Source organism: Rhinolophus sinicus, chromosome 2 (assembly GCF_057876585.1).
Source record: "Rhinolophus sinicus isolate RSI-liver-muscle chromosome 2, RSI-T2T, whole genome shotgun sequence".
Lineage (NCBI taxonomy): Eukaryota > Metazoa > Chordata > Mammalia > Chiroptera > Rhinolophidae > Rhinolophus > Rhinolophus sinicus.
In genome coordinates, this window is record NC_142502.1 from 159,294,815 (window position 1) to 159,319,910 (window position 25,096).

The following is a 25,096-nucleotide window of genomic DNA, read 5'->3' on the forward strand; positions in this document are numbered from 1 at the left end:
TGTTCCTTGTTATATCCCCAGGTCCTAGCTTGATGCCTGCCTGGCACATGGCATGGGCCTCCTAAAGATGAGCTGAATGAATACATGAATGACCTAGAAATTAGGAGGCAAAAAAAAAAGGATGGAGATGCTTCATACCTCCCTCCTTCAACAACTAGCAGTGACTGCCCACAGAAGGATGGGCATGTGCTGACTTTACGTGCAGCTCCTTAGAACCCAGACTGAGCTCTTCACTACCCTCTCCATTACAGCAAGCTTTCATCACAAGACAACATTGTGTGTGTCTGGTGGACCATGCAAAAGGCGATGGTGTCTGCACCTACAGGCGCCACTCCCCTGGCTTTCTTTGGTGCATGGGTCAGAATTTATGTCAAACAGAACCATCCTTCTCTCTATCCACACTCCACTCTTGGACTCAGTTTGCCTCTCAATGTAAAAATATCATCCTTATTGGCTTTATTCTGAACTGCACGTGCCAAGTAAGGAAAAGGCTCTGTATCTTTTAAGGAATTATTAAAATGTTTTAAAACAGATGTAAATGACTTTATTTCACTTGTTCTGGTTTTTAAAAAATCTCTTTCATAGAGCAACGCTTCAATCACTGTAATGCTTGCCTTGTGAGGCAAACAAGTATCAAAAAGCAGGTTGCTAGGGAAATCTGCACAGGTGAGCTATGAAATGTCAACAGAGCTGAACATCCGGCAGAGAAGCAATGGGGGTTGGGGATCCTGAAATTGGCAATGACTCTGGTAACGATCCCCCTCCAGTGAAGCCATCTTGGGGCTCCCAAAACTTCCCATGACCCAGAAGAGCTCCCTACTCTGATAGTAAATAACTTCTCAAAAAAAAAAAAAGAAAGAAAGAAAGAAAAGAAAAGAAAAGAAAAGAAAAGAAAAGAAAAGAAAAGAAAAGAAAAATCAACAAGTGGCATCTATTATCTACCATAATCATACAACCACGGCAGAAAATCAATGTGGAGAAGCTGAAGCTTCTCGTGACAGAGCCTGGAGTGGAGGCCGCGACTTTGAGGAAAAGAAGTAAAATGCTGAGACACTTCCATTGCCACTACCACAGTTTGTCCTTCCCCACCCCCATCCTGCCAGCTGGAGGCTTCCTCGTAAATGGAGGCCTCTCACCTGGGTCCTCTGCAAACTGAACGCCAATTTCCCAAAGGCTGCTGGGAATTCCAAGTGGTCCTGGCTAACAAGCAGAGGCCTGACTGCTTCTTGCATGATTTTCAGTCCAGCCCCCCCTACCCCCCATCCACCTCTCCTCCCAACCTAAGATAATGAAAGATCACCATGACAAGTACAGCAGCACACCAAAAAGGAGCAAGGTTAGAGGGAAAGAAGGGGTGACCAAACCAGGAAACACATCACTGAATTTCCACAAACCACATGGACCTTAAAACTCGTCAGACTGGTTTAAAATTAGCCAGTACCCAGGAGAATTTATTAAATGCAACTGTTATGATTCACTTAGATTCACTTCAGTTCTAAACTGATAAATGATAGTAAAATGGCTATATTTATTTCCCTCAAATTGGTCACAATCCCCCGCTGCTCCTGAGTAAAATATCGGTTGAAAGCAAAGACTTAAAAACAGCATCATGTTGATATACTGAAGGAAAAGAAGAGGTGAGAAGAGGTGAAGGCTTGATTTAAGATGATATGGGGCTCCCTTAATCTTCCTGGTCTGAGGAAACATTTTCTGGAAAGGAGAAAATGTATGTCTACAAAGTGATTTCTCATCCTGGTCCTATTTTGTTTTGCAACATTCTGGACTGTTCTGTTTGTTTGTAATTTATGATGGAGTCCATTCCCCACTTTCTCCCTGGTCAACCAGCCTTAGAAACTCCCACCTCACCCCTTCTTTTCCGTCAACATTTAACCAGCACTGAATTGGAATCAGGTATATGGACGACATGAAGAATTCTTTGCCTTGTTGGGGAAAATGTAAATTAAGATATTGGATCCATAACAGGCATAATCTAAACACAAAAGTCTTGATACCAAAAATAATCAGTTCTCTCATCCACTTCCCAAACAGTTCAACTGCTGCTTCACTTCACCTTCAACTTCAGGATGAGGACCAGAATTCTCATAAATTACTCCAGGGCACCAGAAGAGTGTCTACGACCTCACAACATCTCCTTCCACTCCCTCAGGCAGTGCCCCCTCTTTTCAGGAAGCAATCTCTCTTTTCCATTTGACTTTCCATAAAGAAGCTGGAGTTTTATTTTTCCTTGGCTTCCAATCTGTGCTTTGGACAGTGCCATAAAATTCCTCAGTAATTTATGGCCTGTTTTTCCTTTAAAGTGGAAAAGCACTAATCTCACATGGAGGGGTGGGGGGTGGGGTGGAAACAAGCCTTTCAAATGTGAAATAATCTAGGAATATGTCCACGGAGCATAGGTGAGTCGGGTCCCTAGCCCCTGACCAAGAGCATGGCCTCAGTAATAGCCTGGTCAGAAGTGAGTACCTGCTTTGAAAGAGTCCTCGTGTCCAAAAAACTCCTCTTAACCTGTCACTGACATCTCAGTAAAGGATTGCTTCTTCTACATCACCTTCTAAAACGCCAGCCTATATTACTCATTATATATATATATATATATATATATATATAAATGAGTTTAGTTTATCAGCCAAGAGGAACCCAGGAACCCTGACTGAGCCCCAGGCTCAGAGGGGCTCTTCACAGTCAGATCTCTGCAAGCCATTTTTCCACAATCTTTCCTAATACACACAGGGGATGAAATATTAAAGTATGCCTTCACAATAGAGTTGATTGGTACGTAGCAACCACCAAGTAACAAATAACTTCTGAAGAGAAGGAGCAAGAGTTAAATTGCACTTGGATAATATTCAGCCTGACCTGGTTCAGGAAGGAGGAAGAACCTTGGGCCTCTGGCCTCAATCCATGTAATTCTATATGAACCATAACATTAGCTTTGCTGCTGCTTTATAAAGGTCACTGGCTAAAGACAGAACAAGTATGAACCACCAGAACATCATGTAGAAAACCCTGATAATATGGGCCTTATTTGCACTCCTATTTTCATATAAAAACATTTGTCCAACTCAGCCTCTCTCCCATCTTTAGAGTCAGGTGTCTATAAACAACAGGAAGGATTCTACTTTTAAAAACAAAGGTTTAGCCTTAACGATAAAATGATTAACAAAAATTAATAATGATCGTTTCCTGCTCACTACATCAGTCTCCCTTGGTCAACAGCCCCAAACATGTAGTGTTTGCTTTAAATAATGGGGGCCAGATTCTCAGGCAGTACTTTCCAAATGACTTTAAGAGATGTTAAGTACTGTCCCCAAAACAGTGTTGCATGAACAAATGAGTTTGGCAACACTACTCACTCAAATGCCATCCTGGAGACTAATGGAAAGTAGCATATTAAAGGCTTGGAGAAGTCCTGCAACAAATTTTTAGCTTTATTTAATCCACTGTTTCCCAAATCTACTTGATCATGGCATTCCTTTTTTGATTGTGTATGACCTATTAATTTCTTTTTTTCTGCAGAACACATTTTGGGAAACCCTGCTCCAACCTAAAAGGAAGGATTATGCCATTACAGTAGGCTGAATTACAAAGTAAATGCATCCTGACACCTAAAGAATTCTGGAAGTGGGGGAGCAAAGAGGGGAATCTTTAAAAAAAAAAAAAAATCATTCCTTATCATGGCTTTTCCCATCCCTTTGACACCACACAAAGACCAACCCCTCAGAGATAGGCAAATGGTTATCTCAACCAAACAGGCAAGTTTCACCTTTACTCGGCCCAAAGGGTGGTCTGCCCAACTGCCCCAACCTTAGTTACTAACAGAAGACCAAACCGAAAAAACAAAAAAAATCAGCCTCCTTTACTGAAAGTTCTGGATACATGGTGTCAGCATTAACTTATGGCCAATAACCTAGATGTATGGATGACGAGGGATCATGGAAGTGTGAGAGGTGGAGGGTGGTTGCATTCAGTGTGGTGCAGCCATACAAGCACCTGACTAGGAATCAGGAAACCTGTTTTCTCACATTTCCTCTGTCTCTACCGGATTTTTCACTTGGATAAAATCACTTAAGTTCTGAGTTCTTATATGTTTCCATCTATGCACGAGAATTTAATAAATATGTTATTAGATAGCTATTTTTATATTCCTTCAATTGGAGGAAAATGTTCCATGGACCTTTCCCTCACCTGATTATTGCTAAGAGAAAAAAGGGAGGGAAAGAGGAAAGTATTTTAATTCATTTGAATGCCTTTTGAATGAGCTTAAATGTATAAACATATAATAGTATGAAATGTATAAAGGTATTGATAGTGAAACCTTCAGGCCCATGCCTGGGTCTCCATTCATTGTGTTTGGGAGGCTACAGACCTGTGCATGTGCAGTAAATAGCCCGGCCCTAAAAACCAAGAGACCCAGGTGTTCATTCATCTGCCAATTCATCTTTTAGTTTCCCTGCATCTTGATGTCCTCAAATGTCAAATTAAGAGGTAGAACATGTATGTACTACCATACAAATGTGATGGGAGAAGCGAGAAAAAGGGGACAGATTTTTGAATAAATGTAGTGACATCGTGCAGTCCCATGAGGGTTGAGGTCAAAACACATTATTTTCCAAAGCCTCCCCGTTCCCGATGAAAAAGCGCAAAACTGTCCTATGCTGGCTGAAGTGTAGCTAGTGCTGGAGAAACCCACCGTGCATCAGAGGGCACGAATTGAGCTCTCTAACCTTGAATTTCCAGGGTTTCAACCCAAGCGCCCTGATGTGCCACTATCTGATATTGAATGCCATTTGCAGGGGTTTCAGGACATGGGGGCTCGTGGGGAACATAAGGTGTTTCAGTTCATCAGGTCGCTCCTGCATCCTACGTTGTTATGGACTTGTTCACGGAGGACGAGTTGGGCAGGTTTTTCAAAACGAGTCGATCCTAGCCATTCTTCAAAAGCCACCTCCTCCACAAAGCTTTAACCAGCTTTCCCCTGGGCAATCATAACACATCTGCCTTTATGGAAATATCTGGGAGAGCAAATGGGAAGCTTGTTGAGTGCAGAGTACCCTATCTTCTTTACTTCTTAGAAACTGTGTTCTAGATCAAAGTTTCTCAATTTTTTTTTTTACTGAAACCCACAGTAAGAATTAAGATTATCATACAAATAATACTCGTATAAATAAAATTGAAACAGAAGTTTTATAAAGCAATATTTACCCTTACTGCATGCAGTACATTCTGATAATTTCAATATTGTGCTATTCTATTTCCACATTTAAAACTACTGTTTAAGACACACTTAATTGATTTCATGACCTCAATTGTGGGGTCCTGAGCCATAGTTTGAAAAACTGGTCGAGATGTGCCATTATTCTCTTTTCTCCTGTCTTTCTCCCCTCAAAAAGAATAGATCTTCCACTAAAAGTAGATAAGAACTCTAAAAGTTCTTAACTAATTTAATTTTGGAAAGGGTCAAATGAAGCTCACTTGCCTAAAATCCAAATCCCATCAGAGAAGGCACATGGCAGCCTTATGGCGTGTGGGCATCCACAGGGCCACCTCTTCAGCCATCAGATATAAGGCACTGTCTGGATCTTAAACAGTATTAGTGCAATATAGAAATAGATAGACAACTAAAAACGGAACTGATTCAGTATATACATTATATTGATTATATTTTGTGTATATACATTTGGTTTTTACAAATACTACCCGCAAAGTTGTTTTCCAAAATAGGCTTCTTTAATTTAGACTTCCACCAATAGGTTAGCAAAGGATCCAGTTTCCTCTCACTCTGAAACTGCTGTGATCAGTCTTTTCAAGTGGGCATCTCCCCTTTTGATATTCCTGGGGGCAGGCACCAAGACTTCCCCTGTAGAGCCCCCAATGTCCCCAGCACAGACCAGGCCCAGAGCAGGGCCCCAGCCCCAGGGCAGGAGCGGCTTCTGAGCACAATTCTCATAAGGGTGTGCACATGTGAACCTTGTGAAGCATGCTCTGTCTGGGCTCTGCATCAGCTCCTAGCGGAGGGAAGGACTTTAAAACACATTCCTGATGGGCCTTATTTACTCTCCAGGTGCTCAGGAGACTGTCTCAGTCTACAGAACGACTGTACATCCCACCCACAAGGGGACAGCCACATGACTCCATTTTCCTGCTTGTTTCTGAATCACTGTCTTATCTGTCTTCCTGCCTTTCCCCCCCTAAAATAGTTGGCTTTACAGTTGTCTGTGCACAGTCATATGATAAGCAGTGATAAAGAAAATATGTTAAAGAGCCAAGAAAGGATAAGGAAGCAGAGAAAGAGACGTGTTCTCTTGTGCACGGGGGTGGGCTTCTAAGACTCCAGTTTCCTAGAAACAAAGCCAGCAGATCATTTTTAAACCTTCAGCCCCAACAACGTGGAAGACTGAAGGAGACTGTTTGGCTGAGACACCCAAATGCTGCTCTGTGTTATTAGGGACTTAGGGAAATAAGATCTGCGCTCCACTCTAGTCCCTACGAGGGACAACCTCTACCCTCAATTTCCCCATCTGTAAACTTTGGATGAAAATGCGATCCCTCTCCCCAAATCCCGAAGAGGTTCATCATTACTACTTTCATAGGTGTGACATGTTTCATCTTTCAGGGGTACGCTAAATGAGTCTTGAAACCCAGTGAGGCAGACAGAGCCAGTACGACTATTCCCATTATACAGTTGACGAAACTGAAGTTCAGAGAGGTTCATTTCTTCCCCAGGTCACACAGCTCAGTCGTGGTGGACCTGAGTTGATAAAGAACAAACCAGCAAACTGTTAATGCAGCACTTTGTGAATGGATGCTGGCCTATAAATGCTTGAAAGCAGGCAGCAAATACAAACTTGGCCAACCACAGTCATTTCCTACATACTCATTACAATGAGAACTACCGTCTATCTAAGGCATGGCCCTCAGATGCAAAGCACCCCCAACTCCAGGCAACCCTCAGACACACAGAATCAAATCAAATGGACTCTGACAACATAATAAGTCCCACATAATCTACAATTTATTTTTTACAATAAAATTCTAATAATAATAATAGCTAACATTTTTGAGTGCTTGTCAGTGACACTTTTCTAAACACTTTCTATGCATTATATTGTTTATTCCAAACAACACAATTAGATATCACTGGTCTTGTTTTATAGATGAAGAAATGAAGGCTCAGAGAGGTTACACAATTTGTCAAAAAGTCACACAGCTGTTTCAGGTGTGCAACAAGGATTAGAACCTGCCTCCCTGCAGTGCAAAATCTTTGCATTTGACCATGATGCCACCTGCTTCAATATGCAGTGGCTATGCGGCATGTTTTTCCATTTTCTTAATAACAACAACAACAAATATATATATATATATATATATATATATATATATATATATATATGTATATATATGTATGTATATATATGTATGTATATATATACACACACACACAGAGGATGCAAAAAAAATGTATATACATTTTAAGAAAGGAAAAAATATATTACATATATTATATATATACGTATGGGGGGAGGAGGGGGTATATGGGAATTCTACTTCCTGATCAATATTTCTGTAAACCTAAAACTCCTTTAAAAAATGGTTCATCAGTTTTAAAAAATAATGCCGAAGTAAAAGAGAAAAATCCTCCCCATGTCAGCACCCTCCTTTACCTTTTTCTTTTTTAAAGTACATAAAGGTGTGCATGTGGGTGTGTAATTTTTAAAACATTACGTTCTTCTCTACCATGGAAGAAAGGAGACTACCCCAGAACAATTACATAAAGAACATCTATTATTTAGGTAAATATTACATTAAATGTTAGAAATTAATGTTAAAATTTATTTAACCAATCAAGCATCTATTATATGCAAGGCAGCATGCCAGATGTTAGTACAAAATGGCATGAGTTTTTACTCTCAGGGACATTCTCTGCCCCTGCAAGAGAACAGAGACAGAGAGTATCCAATCGTCAACAATAGACACTGACGATTTTACATGGAGGCCACAAATTGTAAATGTTACCAGGAATCCAAGGGCCAAAAGAGCTGTAGCCTGGAAAGTTCTAGGAATGAAAGCCCACATAGGAGGGAGACCTGACTGGGTGGTGAGCATATTCCAGGAATATAGACATGGGGGATCAAAGGACAAAGAAAAATCGGTATAGAGGACAGAAACCAGCCGTAGCACACACCATGTGGGGGCCACTTAGTAGGAAATGGGGAAAGAGGAAGGTACAAGTTATGCAGAGCGCTGAATGCCTGGCATGATGTTGAGGCTAGACTCTATTCCACAAGCAACTGGGGGTGCGAGGAAACAATCATGGGTTCTGAGCACCCCAAAAGGGTATTTAGTGCCATTGCACAACTCTTGCACAAATTCCCTCAATTCCGAGGAAGGAGACTAATAAAAAGACGAAAATCAATCCTAAAGCTGTCATCATGCATGAGAACTCGGGCACCTAGAACTTAAAGGAGATAGTTTTTTCTAAAATTAAAACTATATGTATTTTTAAACCAGCTAGGTGGTCATGGCTGGGGATTGTGCACTTTCTGGGAAGAGAGTCCTGATGTTCACCATGGGAAAAAGAAGGAGCTATGGGGTCCTGTGGCATACAACAGGTCAATGGGATGGACTGAATGTCAAACATTCAGGCAAGAGGCAGCCTCCGTGATTCTAGGCGTTCTCAGAAGGGGTCCCCGATCAAAAACCATGTTCCCTATTTTTGGATAATGCTGGAATTATTTGAACAAGATGCTAAGCCTTCCATTTTAAAGTGACTGCAAACTTACGGGTATACAGTAATCTTTTTTAAAAAGCTGGCTATTCTTCCACCCTTGTTACTCCTCAGCAATTTTGATGTCCCGGACACAAAGTCCCACCCTCTACATGGAGCACCTTTGTACACTGCCTACATTTGGGCTGGGACAACAGAGAAATCAATGTGCACTGCATTAAAGGTGGGGCTTACATAGAGACACATGATAGGAAAATGAAGTCTGATGCCTTGACCCAGAGAAATGGGACGGACACCTGGACTACAGCAAAAGGGCTGTAAAAAAGCCTCAAACTTCAATTACCATATTAGGCCCACAAGCGAATACAGGTGATGTTCAGGTCAAAATACAACATGGCCTCTGCTTTTTAAAAATGCAAGAGAAAGCAACGCGTCAGGTAGATCAATCCATTGGGACCAACTCCCACCCCAGGGACCAATTAAGAAAGGCCAAGTGTGGAATTCTAATGCTGCACACTTGGAATTCTTCAAACCCTGAATTCCTATTTCCTGTAGCTAGCTTATGTCAGAGAGGGAGGGAGGCAGGGACTGGAAAAGGTTTTGCTCAAAACTCTTCAGTTGGTACTTCCTGAACAATATCTTCAGACAGAAGTACAATTCTACCTGTATCTAATAATAAATACTAATTGTAGACATTTCCTATAATAATGAATTACCATTTAAGAACTTGTTAGAAGCCAGACACATTTACAAGTTTCATCTATTATTACAATAACTCTACAAGATAGCTATTATTCCCATTTTATAGATGAGAAGACTGGTACAATAATTTGGTTAAATAGTTTGCCCAACATCATGCAGCCCAAATTGATATAACTAGAATTCAACCCACAGCCAACTCCAAAGCCCACTGTATTGTTTTAGATTCATGAATTTGGACAAACCACCACTCAATTACATGAAGGGAGCTACAAAGCGATTCTCCACTTCGAGCAGTCCTATCAAGAAATAAACAACAGAAAATTAACGGAAAATACAGCATGGAGACTAAGCTTAGGCCTCAGGATAGATTTCATTGATAACCAACAGTTCAATACATCATGAGTGACTGTGTTCAACACTTTGCTCCAAGCAAAATTCCTAGAACACAGAAAGTATTCAATATGTATTTGTTGAATGGCTAGCTGGCTAGTTGGCTAGCTGGCTAGATGGATGAATAGATTAACGAATGAATGTCCATTCTATCCACTGTCCCCTTTCTTAGGATAGCTTGTTTTGGTGTGTGTGTGTGTGTGTGTGTGTGTGTGTGTGTGTGTGTGTTTAATGAAGCAATTATCTCTGGATTCCATTCCTACTTTAATCTCACTAGTTTTCTGACTGCCCAAAATGCTAAAAAATTCCAACATTTTTAACACTCTTCTTCCAATTCAGAGAGGCTCTCTTCCCTGTCTATTGAGATTCCATTTTCTTCAAACTGTGGCTCAAAATCTTACCAGGAAGACTTTGCTAACTATTAGAACCCCTAGATATCCCCCTCTCCTGTGAATTCCTACAGTTGTTCATGGTTTCATAAAAAGCTGTTAACATTGAATCCCCCAATGGCCCACTTGAGGAAGGTCCATTCTTTTTTTTTTACTCTAATTATAATGGTTTTCAACACATATCCACAAAACACTGGTTCTATGGTGCTAATAATTTTTTCATAAATAAGAGCATCCTATGATGATATCTTCACCATAGAAATCTGTGGTTATATATGGGGTGTACAAGTCCCTTTGCTATAGGGAGACTTGAATATACTAACATGCATACGACTGTACCGTTTCCCAACATCTCTGATCACAGCCACCTGAAAATATGCTAAGGGTCCTCCTACCCTTAGGATGACACTCTGGCACACACGGGTCGGGTGGCTACATGCCCCAGCCTTGCTGGCTGCCTGATGATACTGGCAGCTGCCACAATGGTTGAGATGATCATCATTCCAGAAGGTAGGGAGATGGAGTCATCGACCCCACATTCTAGAAATTCTGCTCGCTTGTTTGTTTGTTTTCGGAATATCCTTTGAGTGGCTCAGTGATATACGAAGAGGGCTCCATTTGAAGACTACATGTCTTTTGGTGATACTTGAACACTAGGTAAAGAAGCAAGCTACCGAAAACTGCTTTGTGCTTTTGATCACGACAATGAAGACATGTGAGGAGGAAACAAAAGCAGAACCTGGCAGTTTGTCAGAGGAGACAACACTTAGCTTCACAGAGAATAATAAAGATGAAATATTATCAAACGCTAGGTTGAGCCAAGTCAAGGCCCAGAATGCTGAAAGCCAAGTCAAGGTCCTCGTTAACAGAGGCCTTACAGAGCATCTAGATTATGCTAACTTCTGCTTCACACGTGTGGAATCTAAGGTCCAATACCACCAATTAATAGAAGTTGCCTAACTCCTCAGTCAGTAAATTTCCCAGGGAAAGAAAAAAAATATTATTCAACCCTGAAGAGGTGAGGTCTAGGCAACTTGGCAAGGCTTGTGCTGAGCTCTGCTTCTTAGCTGTAATTTTATATACCAGTATATTTATGTTATTTCTTGATAAATATTGTGTCTCCTACTAGATTATATACTCCATGAGAGGAGAGACCAGCTCCTGGCATACTGCCTGGCATATAAGGTATTCAATAAGTATTCGCTAAATGGATGGAAGGATGGCAGGGATAATGAGTGAACACACCACATTGTCCACTGGTTAAAATATTTAGTGGGTTCCACCTTCTTTTTTCAGCATTGTACCAGATGATAAACTTTAAAAAGGGCAGACTGTAAGTCGGTCTGATTAAAGAGTGCTGCCTATTTGAGCTTCTCCAAGAGAGACCCCAAAGAGGCAGACTTTCACTCAACCCACTGATGAATAAGTAGGTTGTATGAACTTCCTGAATGGCGCACACGCTGACTGGTGAGCCACCGGGGGAAGACACTTCCTGCTCAGAGATGCTTACATCTGGCTGGGGAGAGAGGATTGGCACCAAGAGACGCCCATCTGAAAAAACAAGCAAATCTTTTCCGGAAGGACATCAGCAAAATCAAAGACTTTTTCCCTCAATAATTAATTATGGATTCACCCACTATAATTTTTCTAAACCCTCTTGAACCTGATTGCTTTGTTACTCTGATCGATTTTTTGGGATCATTAGCTCAATGAGTTTACTCCTTCGGAGCAAATAAAGGTGACTTTTCACTGGCTTAAAAACTACCTCTCTGGGACTTCAAGGTGAGGTAGAGGAGACCAGGACGGAGCGGGGGCAGGGGAGGTCCTCCTTTCTGCACTTGAATTTGGTAACAGGCTTGTGCTTCTCCTCTTCCTCCCAGGTGTGACATTACTGAGCTCAGTCATCTTCCCTCTGCAGTTTCCATTCTGTTTAGAAGTCAGTGAGCTACAATGACAACAGTGTGTGCCTGTCTTCTTGGTTCTTCTGGCCACTTCACATGGGTTCAGCCAGAAAACTGGATTTCCAACAGGTACAGCCCTGCTGATTAGCATAATAACAGATTGTAATTATTTAACAAGCCCATACATACCAAGAGGAACTTTGAGAGAAACAGTTTTTGCCAAGTGTAGCTTTTATTTATGTAAAATACTGCAAGCTTGCTCTGGAGTTCTTTTAATCTAAGTGAAACCTCTGGAAGCTTTGTCTGCATATACCTCAATGAGCTCTGTGAGTTCAGGCGCTGGAATTTAAAATTTCACTTAATTTAAAATTTCAAAGGGTTTTGTATCTAAAGCCTTGAAGAGAATTTAAACTTGATTTTAAACTCTGCAAAGGAAGGACAAGCGGGCCTTTTCCTTCTCCTTTCATTCCATTATCTTGCATGGGCCCTAGGCACCAAGAGGGTATATAATTCCTACTTTTAGAAACCTCAGACTTGCAGGAGATGCTTCAGCTTGGTGCAAATTGCTACATGGAAATAATATAGCATTCCCTCATCAAAACATCTTTAGGGATCAGACAGATTTTTATAAAGTACAATATCTTGTCCTTCTTCCTTCTTTCAACCACACAGAAAGATTGTTTAAGGAGTCCACTTGATTGCATACCATACTGGTTTTCCCAACTAGACTTCATACTCCTCAGAAGCAGGAATGATACGATATACAGCTCTTGTTTTACCAAGCCCTCCCTATCTATATAGTGCTGGGAAATACACACTTGATAACGAAATGCATTCATTCACTCAACAGTATGCCAGGAACTGTTGTGGGTGCCAAGAATACAGCAGTAAACAAAAACCTTTGCATTTACAGAACCTCTGTACTGGTGTTAGAGATAAACAACAAAGATCAAACAAGAAAAATATATAATATATAAGACAGAGATAAAAGCTAAAAAGCAAAATAAAGCAGGAAAGGCGTATATAAAGTGTCAAGAAGAAGGTAAAATTTTACATCAGATTGCCAGAAAAGCCCTTACTGAGAAAGTAATATTGGTAAAGACTTGAGCCATGAGGTATCTTGGGAAGGAACATTCTATAAAGATGGAATAGCAAGTGCAAAGACTAAGGCAGGAACCTGGGGACTATTTTTAAGGGATGTCAAGTGGGCCAATATGGCCAGGAGAGGAGTGAACAAAGAGTAACAGGCGATGGGCGTCAGAGAGTGCGCAACAGACGGCCTGACCGTGTTAGCCTGGGGGGATTTGTGAGCAGTGATATGACCTGATGAAGTTGGGGAAACCAGTTAGGAGGCTGTTGAAATAATCCAGGTATGAGATGATAGGGACTTGGGCCAGAGAGGTGTCGGCAGAGGCATGGAAAGATCATCAGATCTGGGATATATTTTGAAAGTAGAGACAACAGATGGACTGGATATGACGCGTTAAGAATGGCTTCTCATGGTTTCTAGCCTGGGCAACTGGACGGATAGAGTTGCCATTTTTTGAGATGTGGAAAACTATGAGGGGCTCAGATCAGGGAAGGGAGAAATCAGAGGTACAGTTTTGGATATAACTGAGTTTGAGTTGCCCTTTACACAATCAAATGGCAATGCCAAGAAGGCAGTCACATATATGAAGAGTTCAGAAGCTCAAGGGCAGGTATGGGCTGGAATTAGGAATTTAGAGTCAACAGCATTGAGAATGTATTTAAATCCATGAAACTAGATGGAAATTAGTATAGTAAAACCAAAACAGCAGCTCCCAAATATCCTTATTTTCAATTACTCATATGCTTCAATACATAATTAACCTTTGACTACAGTGGCCACAATTCCTAGATGTCTCAAAACAATCTCATTTCTAGCAATTCTAGTATTTCCAAAATGACAATTTGTTAAGTGTAGCTAAATTAAATTTCTTTTGAGATGATGTGAGACTTTTCATATAAATACATTCACAAATCCAGGAGAAAAATATCTTTCACAGGATCTATGTTCTGGTTTAAGATTCTAAAACTATAAATACACACAGGTAATTCTTCACATATTAATAATATTGTTAGAATGCATTGCAGCCTGGGCCTTTGCTAAGAACTTTACATAGATTCTGTTCTCTTTCACAACAATCCTAAGCGGTAAGAACTATTATATTACCATATTACAGATGAAGAAATAGGTTTCTAATAGGTTAAAGAAACCGATTAAGTCACATGCGCAAAGGCACACAAGCAGTGAGTGGGTAGGAAGCATCCTGTAACTAGAACTCAGAATTTCCAGGGAAAGGAACCCACTGAGAAGCTAGGGAACTGAGGGCCTCAGATATTCTCTAACTCAGCTGCTGGTCAAAAACACATAGGAGAAACAGGACAGATGGATAAGTCCTGACTGCCCCTGAGGCCTGAGGCCCTTTAAATTCAGGGCCCCAAAGCCATGCAGCTATCTGGCCATGTGTGGATAGCACGGGGGAGTTGTTAAACCACCAATTATGTACCAAAGGGAGCAATATTTAATTAGAAGGTAAGTATTATAAGAGTCAGTAGGGAGTAGAGTAGCAACAGATCCACGGAACCAGCTGTTAGTGGACAAAGTCAGGCTTTAGGTGCATAAAAAGGGTGCACGGACCACCTCTCCCAGTCCTTCCACACCCACTATCCAGACCCTCCCTACCTCGTTCTATTTTGGGGATTTTCAGAGATCCTTTCAGATTTCCCTACAAAAGTCCTGAAGATATACGCCTCTGGGCAGTATATACCAAGGTGTGCCCAGGCCACCATCAGGATGACACTCAGCAGAGGCTTGTTTAACCACCTGTGTCCTCAGGCTCCACCCAGGGCCTCAGCATCTGCACCAAGAGGGCCTCTGCATTGTAAGAATCTTCCCAGGGCATTCTGGGGCTAAAAGGCAATCACAGCCCCAGAGCTTAACTTCTCCAAATGATGTACAGGCCTATCTCCCAGGGTCAGCAGGGTAGGATAATTTGGAAGAGTCCTGTCAATGGGCTATTTTAGAAATATGAAACAGAAACATTAGTGTCCCATTTCCTGCCAAACGAGACTACCCTCCTGAAGAGGAATATTTTGGAGACTAGGAAAAGCTAGCTTCTTGGGGTCCTGTAGAAGAATCAGCTCAGTAAAGAACCCTCTCCAGGGCCAGCCCCGTGGAAGGTTTAGGGAACATAAACAAGTACAGCAGTTAAACAGTCATGGAGCCCTTACTAAGGGTCTGGCATTGGTCTGTAGATTTTACCTCCTGTTACCCCATGACAATCCCATTTTAGTACAGCTAGGTACTTTTCCTCTCACACACTTTTTTTACAGAGGGAAAAACAGAAGCACAGGTTAAATAGCTCACTCAAGGTCACGAAAGTGGTTGGTGCTAGGGAAGCTGCCTGAATCCAGAGCGCTGCCCTTAAGGGCTCTGCTGAACCACCTCTCAAAAGACGACTTTTTGTCATGACTGCTGTATCATGAGCACCTCTCCTATAGGGTGAAGCAAGAGAGTGACACAAACCAAATATGTCTTCAGGCAGGGGTGGGACAACACAGGGGAACTGAGCTCAGTGTAAATTACTGAGGTGACGATAGAGCAAACTCCTGAGTGTGAAGGGGACCGCCAGCTGTCCCTGGTGTGCCCCGTGTACCCTCTCTGCCATCTCCTGTACCCCCCACCATCTGTCCTAAATGTAAATGTAGCTCCATCCAGCTTCTGGTTCTAACATAAATTCCCATACTTCTCGTTTACACAATTATGCTTATAAATCTTGCTTGAGGACTTACAAAGTTCTACTATAAAATTTCAGGACATCTATATGTACAAGATCTTGATATATTAATTATCTGGAACCCTCCCCCACCTGCAATTTCTATTCTAGTCCAGCGTTTCTCAAAGCAGGGTCTGATCCAAGTCTCGAGGACAGCTTGTTGAAAATGAGGACTCCTAGCACTCATCCTAAACCACAGAATGAAAATCTCTGAAAGTAGGCAGGAGGATCTATATTCTTAGTGATTCTGCTGCAAACCAAACTCTGAGTAGTGTTATTATCTCTTTCTTGGAAAACCGAGCTATTGCAACCGTGTTTAATGGGAGTCTGCTTCAAGCACAAGTGAAATCTTCCCATCTCTCTGTAATAAGCTTTCTCTAAAGAACCCCCTTTGTCATCACAACTGATATATTTCTCATTATCTGGAGAATAATTAACCCAGCCTGGCTTTTAAACATTTTGAAATCCACCTCAGTTTTCTAAACTCTCTCCCACACCAATGTTTCCAAAGCATGGCCCCCACATCACTAATGATTTTAAGAGGCACCTGAGGTGAATTTCCTTTTATTTAGAAGCCATGTGTTCATTTTAATGTGAATGAAGAAAAATCATAACTATCATATCCAAACCTTGGATTTCATGAATACTGGGGCTCAAGTGGAAAGTAAAAGAATCAATGTTTTAAAACTATTAAATGAATAATAGCACAGGCAGTATTCAGATAAAAGTCTTAAATTTGGGAAACCTGATCCTGCCTGCTCCTTTCTGACAGCCACCCTCAGTTTCAACCATGCTTCTCCGTTCTCCAACTCTGACCACAGGCATTCTCAGCTTTTATTCCAGCTGTGTCCATGCCCATGGAACGCTGCCCCCTCTTGTAAATACCTCTTTAAATGTTACTCACATTTCACACCCAGTGCATGCCTCCTTCCAGGAACCCTCCAGATTCTTCCAGCTCTCCTAGCATACTCCCTTTTTGAATTCCTTTAACATACTCATTTAGAACCTAATTGCTGTTTAAGGGTCCATCTGTATCTAGTTAGTGCCATTTCCCTAGTGAAATGGAAGCCGCTTGAGAGTCACCCAGGGTCTCTTTTACCTGTGGATTAGAGTGCTCAAACTTCCCTGATAGGGTCTGAGCACCAAATAGGAACTCGGTGAATACATGTGAATGCATCGTGCCACTGAATGAAATGTTTCACAGCAATGAGAGAAGCAGCTATTTCACGCGCTCCACATCTCCTTACTTCAGGCTAGATTTCTTAGTCATACCCGACAAAGGGTGTATCTCTTCATCACTGCCAGGTAAAGAGCACAGAGGCCTGAGCCTGGGGAATTCTACCCAATGGTGTGATTCTGTAGGTGTCCCATGGCTGACAGGAATGGGAAAGGTGACCTTAGTCAGCCTAGGTGCAATCTGTCTTTGTTTCCAAGGGCCAGTCACCTCTGCCAACGCATGCCCACCCTTAAGCTGGAGGAACCAGAATGCCCACAGCATCCTCTCATTGAAAACAACACTAGATGAGCAAAGAGAACCGGCTCCATTATTTGATTCATCATCCTATCACTTTAGCCTTTCTGTATCTCAAGTGTTTCAATCTAATATCTGTCATACTTAATTCACACTTGCTATAAGGCAAAAGAGATGATTTTGAAAGTACTTTAAATTGTCATGTACAATAAAAACATTCAGAGTTACAGCACACAGATCTACAGGGAACATAGACTGGGAGGCCGGGGGCTCAGTTCTCCCCTGGGCAAGTGGTGGACAATAGGAGGTATGGGCCTTATAGCCACCCACCCTTTGCCTGTTATGTGACCTCAGGTACCCCCTTAGCTTCTCGGGGACACAATGTCCTTGTCAGCAAAACTTGCCTGTCTCCGACATGATCTCTTCTAGGGCCAAATCCAACATGAATTTGAGACCCTTAGAGAATGATAACCAAGCAAGACTAATGCCCACTGCATGATTCACTGGAAGTGCTCAAAAGTGGGACGGGTGTCCTGATATGCCCAGAGTTTGGGTGGGCCCAGCAAAGCATGAAGAGAGACACTCAGACACCTCTCCCTCCAACCAAGTCTGTTTTGTGGATAAAAGCAGACCTGCTGTTCATGCTACCTGCTCTCTGCCTCCTATCCAACTCCCTCCTCTGCATACACAGCAAAAATCCCCATCTCCTCATTACCACAGTCATGTGTTTTTCTTCTCCTTCCTATTCTAAACCAACAACTTCAAAACCACAGATTTTCAGTGTTAAGGTCTGGCTCTGAAATTAGTTCTCCGTTCAGCTCTCCCTCAGATACTCACTGCTTTCATGAGTAAAAGGAGTAATGGCCATGTGTGGAAGGACGTTGGGGAATGAGTGGGAACTCTGGTAGTAGGAAGGAGGCAGAGGTGTAAGGGGCATTGGTGACATGAAATAGAGTGGAATGGCCCTGTGTTCTCTGGATTCTGTAAAGATTTACCTGCTTCCCAAAGTGTAAGTCACAGATCTCCTAGGGTTGTACCTGGTGTGGTTGTGTTGGAGCTTCCCTGCAATCCCTGTAACCATGGTTTCGGGCAGAATACATCACAGCCTTGAGCATAAAGAGAACAAACTTTTTCTGATTTCCCCCTAAAACTGCACTGCTTGAAAAACTATGTAAGGTAATATGCCAAGGTGATTCATGTGCAAACTCTGACCCTAGGACAATTACGAAGTTATTTGTTCTCAATAAATAGGTGATTCCTCTACAGCTCTCCATGAGAAGCAGATACCTCTCTTTCTGTGTAAATCAAAGAACCCTGAAAATATATACACCCAGAGCCATACCTGCTCTTAGTGGAAACATGCAACAAATCTGAAAATATAAAAATCCATTTCCTCATTTAACGCCATCCCTCCAAGAACAGCTAAAACAAGGTTGCTTCTCTCTGCTTCTCTGAGTGCCAAGGTTGAGTTGCATTTGTCTCATATAGTACACAGACAAGGCCTCTTTCCAAGTCCCTAATATTTTGACAATGTAATCAATTAATTCAATCTCAGACTTAGAAATGGTATGTCATTGCACAGAATCTTGAAAATTAAAACGGAAACAATATAACTTTAAGTAGGTTTCAGAGCACTGATTTCCAATTACAAGGAGAACCATGTTTGATCGTTACAACACTCATTCTGGATGGATGGGCAATGCATTGGGCAAAACAAGCTCAGCTAATGTTTCTTGGACCCTGGAGGGGACATCCTAGAGGAGAACACATTTTTCTTCCTGTATGTCAGAAGATGAGCTAACCACCATGCAACAGAACAGGAGCGAGCTAGCTTCCTCCAGGAGGGGAAAATAAAGCAGCTCCTCACTCAACTACGCAGGACAAAGCCAGGACGTGCAAGAAGCCTTCAGTCTAGGGCTCCACGTGCTTCTCCAAGGACAGAGGAACCCACCCACACACAATCACACACAGCCAGCCCACTACACGCCTGCGGAAGGCGCCAGGTTCTCCGCCAACCCTCAAGCATTGGAGGCTCTGTGCTCTCCCAAGCTTGTGAGCTCTGGGTAGCACTCGCTGTCTGGAGGGGGCAGAGAGCCCAGACCCTCTTTCCAAGTCTTCTCTTCCTTGCTCCAGTGCCTACCTCTCCCCAACTATCAGGCAGAGTGTGCTTCTCCGAGGTAACTGTGACTTACCTACACACACACCCCAAATAGCAGTAAGTCCCTGGGCCCCGCGACCAGGGCCAAGGCCTTCTGTCTCCCCTCCACCCCGACCCCACAGCTGGGCTCCTGGCTGGGAGGCGCCCGACTCACCCAATCCTCGAAGTGGCGGCTCCCGTTCTGCAGCAGCTCTTCAAACTGGATGGTGCAGTTGGCCACGAAGTCGTCGTAGCCGATGGGGGCATCGTGGAAGACCGCCAGCTCGATCTTGCGCCCGTTGCACACATCGGTGACAAACTCGTCGTGCCAGGCCGGGCTGTTGGTCTTTTGCTTAGTGGCCGTTTGGCCGATGCGCGAATCGTCCACGTTGAGGGCGATGTAGGGGTCAAGAAGGAAAGTCTGTGGCCGGGGTCCCACTGCATGGCGCAGGGACCAGGCTGTGGGCTTCAAGCTCACGGCCTCGCAGATTTTGATCTTAAGAAGGCCATTGAATACTACCATGGTCGGGGCGGGGCGTGGGGGCCGGGGTCACTCCGTCCGCCCGGTGGGCAGGATGAAGAACCGACGCCCCGGCGCTCCGAGCTACGAGGACTCCTGGGTCCCCTCTCGCCCCACCCCACCCTCTCCCTACACCTTGTAGCGTCGCGCCCTGGAGCGGGCGATTCTCAGCGAGTGCATGTATTTCCTCGCCGGGTTCCTAACGGAAAACAGGGAGGGGGGGAGAGCTGGGGAATGTCCGTGTTAGGAGCAAGTCTCTCCCCCCCTACCACCAGCAGCACCTCCAGGAGAGGAGAGGAGCTGTCGGCTCCGCTGCCAGCCGCGGGCACTGTCTCGCCGCCTTACTGGCTCTCCGGGTCCCGGCTGCGGGGAGGCGGGCGCCGCGCCCGGCGCTTACCTACCTTTCCGAAACATAATCCCCGGGAAATTTCGACTCCGGGAGAGCGAGGGGGCGGTGGGACGGGGCGGGGACGAGAACGGGGGCGCAGATTTCAACCCGGATCCTCTTCTCACACCCAGCGCCTGCCTCTGACCGCGCGGGGCGGGGGATGGACCCAAGGATGTTCAGTCTATCCGGAGGGATGCATGTCGAGAGGAAATGGTCCTCCTCGGAGCCAAATTTTTAAAAATCCACAAGCCCCACCGCCAGGCTGTCCGCCGCCTCTTGGGCGAAGCAGCGCCGCGCCACAGTCGGCGATCCTGAGGCGCCAGGAGCCCGGAATCTCACATCCGCGCGGGCTCGAAATCGGGGTGGCCGCCGCTCCGGCTCCGGGCGCAGGCCGGCACCCGGCGGTGCGCAGCGCGGCGGCGGGGCCGGGACTGCGACTTGGCGCGGCCCCACCTCCTGGGCGCCGGCGCCCGCCCGCCCGCCGCTCTCCTCGCGTCCCGGCTTTTGGCTGCCGCTCGCTCGCCGCCTGCCCGCCCGCTTTTCCCCCTCGGTCCCTTCTCCCTCCGTCGGTGTGCGAGCGAGTCTCCCTCCCTCTAATGCAGGAAATGCGCAAAAGACGTCAGAGTGTGTGTGTGTGTGTGTGTGTGTGTGTGTGTGAGAGAGAGAGAGAGAGAGAGAGAGTGTGTGTGTGTATGTGTGTGTGTGCGTGCGTGCGTGTGTGTGTGTCTGTGTGTGTGTGTGTGTGTGTGCACGCGCGCGCGCGCTCCTGTGTTTGGGGAAATAGAAAGTTTTGCCGGTTGGGGGAGCAATACGGGAAAAGTGAGCCGAGTAGAGGACGACCCAGAGCCAGCGAGCCTGCCCTGGTGGCGGCGGCGGGCGGGGGAGCAGGGCAGGGACCCCGCGTGGGATCCCGAGGAGTGGCGGCATTGGGGCCCGGGGTGCGGGTGCCTGCGGTCTTTGCTCTACACCGGAGACGAGCGGGCCGCGCATCTCTCCGGGGCTCTGTGGCCAACACTGTCTTTTATAACCGCGAGGGGGAGACGGGCGGGGGTCGCACTGCTAGAGAAGACTCGGGACCCTTCCCCAACCCCACTCTCACTCCGGCTTAGCAGGCCAGGGCAGCCGGCCGAGTACTGGCCTGTCTGTCGGTCAATCTGGCTGGATACTCTGGGCTCCACGGTGGTGGGGGAGGGGGCCAGGGAGGGCGTGCAAGGCTCGGTGTGAGTTTTTACGTTTATTCTCTCTTCCCATTCTTTGGGGCATTCTCCCCTTTGGGATCTGTCCCGGACTTCTCTGGCTGCGAGAACTTGTTGACAAGTGAAAGCTTAGTAGAACCCCGTCTTGGTTTGTTTATTTTTTACAAAGTAACTTCATATTTACTCTGGACCTTGTCTGTACTCTTTTGGGGGACATGACTCTGATCAGTGCGCTGACAGCGGCTGTCTTAGCTGCGGGAAAACGGGGCGCGCTCTCGATTGCGGGGGGTGGGGAGTGCCTGTGTCAGTGCTAATTTCCTCCGTAACCTTTAAACTCTCTCTGGAAGCCGCGCGGCGGCTGGTCACGTGAGGCGAGCCCTAGGCTGCTGGGGAAGAATTTCCTTCGCCAGGAGCCGGGGACCGGGAAGGCGGCAGGGCGAGGGACTGCCCCGCGCCGTGGGACGCGAACCTGGGGAGGGCGGGGCGGAGAGCGCGGAGGCCCACGGCGCGGCCTTGGTTGGAAAACCCGGAGGACTGCCCTGGGAAGAGGTCATCTCCGCAACCTGTGAGCCCCACGCGGTGAGGCGGTTGGGGGGGAACAAATGGAAAAAGAAAACCTGGGTTCTCGCGCGTGTGCCAAGTCAAGTCAGAGTTTGTAGGAATCGGTAAGCTGAATGTTTATCTGGCGGGACTGGTTAGTGTAGACGAAAATTTAAAACCCACCACTCGATCCCTTTTGCTCAGCGGAAAAAGTTCATCACTGCCTGTAGTTTAAAGGCTTAAAGGCGAGGAAGAAAGCAGTTCCCTGTAGGATACCGAGTGCAGCACACAGGTCGCAAAAATCACCAGAGTAGTTCCAAGGTGATTGTGGCAGGTCGTCTGTCTCCTAAGGTAGTCGCTGCTCTCCGGAGCTTCCAAACAATTTCCGGCAGCCTACTCTCAACCTGTTGAATGGGGCAGGTGGGCAAAGAGAGTGCTAAAATGTAGGTGGTTCACATAAAATGAGATGGTTCACATAAAAAGTCAGGATATAAAAGTTATGTCCTTACTAGGCCACTCCCACCAGCTGGGGCTTATATTTGAGAATCTGTCAGTTTGACAAAGCACAAGTGGGATATCTCACTGCTGTTTAATTTTTATTTATTTGATTATCAGAACTTTTTCCTCCTTGCTTTTTACTTCCACCCTTCTGTCCTTAAACTTTCCCCCCCTTCACCCGGCAAGTGATGGAAGGCAATGGCACATAGGGCTTGATCTTCTGAAAATGCCTTTGGAAAGTGAGCCAGCACTATAGTGAGATGAGTGAGATACCTGACAAAGAGGCAAAATTTAAAGGGTACCAATAAACTCAGTAATCAAGACAAATAATATTTTAATGCAGTATTTTGAAAAAAACAAAATGTAAAAATCCAGCATGAACATACCCAAATTTTAAATAATTTTAAATACTGCATTAAAATATTATTTATGTTACTGAGTTTATTGACACCCCTGAAATTTTGTACCCAAAAGGAGTGGTTCATTTGACTCTCCCTAACCCTGGCCCTGTTGGGAAGTCTGGAAAAGCAAGTATTTCAGGAAGTTAGGGATCTTTGCAGTAATCTGTAACATAAATCTGCGACTTACCTTACCATGCAGGATTGAAAAATATTGGCCAAAATCCTTCCCCTTTAGTTTGTTAAACAGGAAATAAGTTTACATCTATGGACACGCTGAACTTACTTTTTGCATATCATATCCCCCCTTCCCAGGCAAGACTCCCTCCCCACCCCAAGTATATTAAATAGAATCTGTTGCCATCTCCATGAGTGGACATTCTTAAAACCCATAACCTACAAACTTCCAATGCCATTTCCTTGCAACCTGAGTAAGGTCACAGGCAGGCAGCATCTGCCTCTTAGCAAACTGTTACACATGTGCAAAATCAGACTGCAGTTCTCAGGTGCAACCAATACCAGTATGACCTCTCTTTCAATAACAAGTCTTTCTGTCTGGGGCAGAGGGGAGGTAGGGGAACCGAAAAACTTGGCCAAACTGCCTATTTTGTATTGGATGAACATTTAAATAAAAAGAGAGAATGCTGGTACTCTACATGCAAACATTGCTGATTTCCTGCCTTATTACATCCTGATTTCTAAATAAATCTGTCACTTCCCTACTCTCAAACTTGCCTGAATGAAAATATGTCTGTATTCTCCAGGAGTACCATGGAATTACCAGATGTGAGCTTGTTTAGGGTAGAACCTGTATATTTCCCCGGGAGGGGACTGGTCTAAAATAACTCTGCTCCAGATTTCATGTGAAAAGAAAAAGAAGCCTTTGCAGGGAGGAAGGTTTAAAATGTAAAATTCAAATCAATAATTATTGTCTATTTTATCCTTCTTTGGGCCCCTGTATATAGTCCCTAAAGACAGGACTGCCATTGGTGTAGACATTGAGTAAAATGCCCTTTGGGTCCCAACTATGGCTTAATCATTTGTAATCTTTGGGAGAGGGAAGAGGAAAGGAAGAAAAATGATATAAGCATTTTATAAAGATGATCAAGACGGTGCTCCTCTCCTTTTAAAATTAAGGCTTATGGGGGAAAAGGACCGAAGGAGTAACAGTCCCTAGGGCAGTGTGATAAGCGCTGCTGTAGATGTAGGGGTGCACCTCTAGGAGAGCAGCGAGGAAGGATCAGCCCTTTGCCTGGGGTTGCCTGGGAAAGCACCACCCAGAAGGTCTAGGCTTTCCAAGAGGAGTTCCTCCAAAGGTAAAGAGGAGAGGGAAAGGCACTGGAGGCAATGGGAACAGTGTGCAGAGCACAGGTAGATAAGAGCACGACTGTTGGGATGAGTAAGTGTCCAGGTGTACCTGGTGTGTGGCAGCAGTAAAAGGAAGTGACGTAGGTTGGACTGGGTAATTAAGGTCTCACAGAACCTGAAAATGGGTTTGAACTCTTTTCTTGAGAGACACGGATCGTTCTAAAGTGGGGGAGCAGCATAACTTGAATACTGTAAAAAGGCAAATTTGTGGGGATGGATATATTTCTGTTCTGCAATTTTCTCCCAGAAGACTCGCCCCAAAACAGGATGTTAGATAGAAGACCCAAGTCTGATCAAAAATGAAAGTCTGTGGATATTGTTAGATGGGCTAAAAGAAGTAGGGAGGGGGTGTCAGAACATTAGACGAGCATGTTAATATTCATGTCCTGTTGCTGTGCTGATTGTTGCCATTTGTAGAATGTTCATGGCTTCTGCAAAGGTCTGCCTGGTCAGGACCCGTCATACATTCCACACATGCTCGGTGGAACAGAATTCAACTGCCTGGGCCATGGATGGAATGCACAGCTCCACAAGGGCATGAAGACCTTTCAGAGTTTTGTCAGTGTAGCCCTGCCTCAGCCTAGCCCCCACCTGAATCCCAGCCCCACTTCTAACCCCAACCCAGGTCCCCAGGTCCACCCTCTTGTTGTTGGCT

General features: G+C 44.5%; 1 protein-coding gene across 2 annotated transcripts in view; it reads right to left on the reverse strand.

Moving 5' to 3' along the window:
- Nucleotides 1-21,133, reverse strand: part of PRKCE (protein kinase C epsilon) — a 469,174-nt gene extending 448,041 nt beyond the window's left edge. Inside the window, exons 1-2 of one of the 2 annotated variants that reach the window (XM_019748625.3) lie at nt 20,455-21,130; nt 19,709-20,252 (exon numbers count right to left, since the gene is read on the reverse strand). In XM_019748625.3, coding sequence (XP_019604184.1) covers nt 19,709-20,056 — 348 coding nt within the window. In that variant the 5' untranslated portion in view covers nt 20,057-20,252; nt 20,455-21,130. Of the gene's footprint in view, nt 1-19,708 lie in introns of both variants that reach the window. The other variant, XM_019748626.3, reaches the window with a different exon arrangement.
- Nucleotides 21,134-25,096: the final 3,963 nt, after the last annotated feature.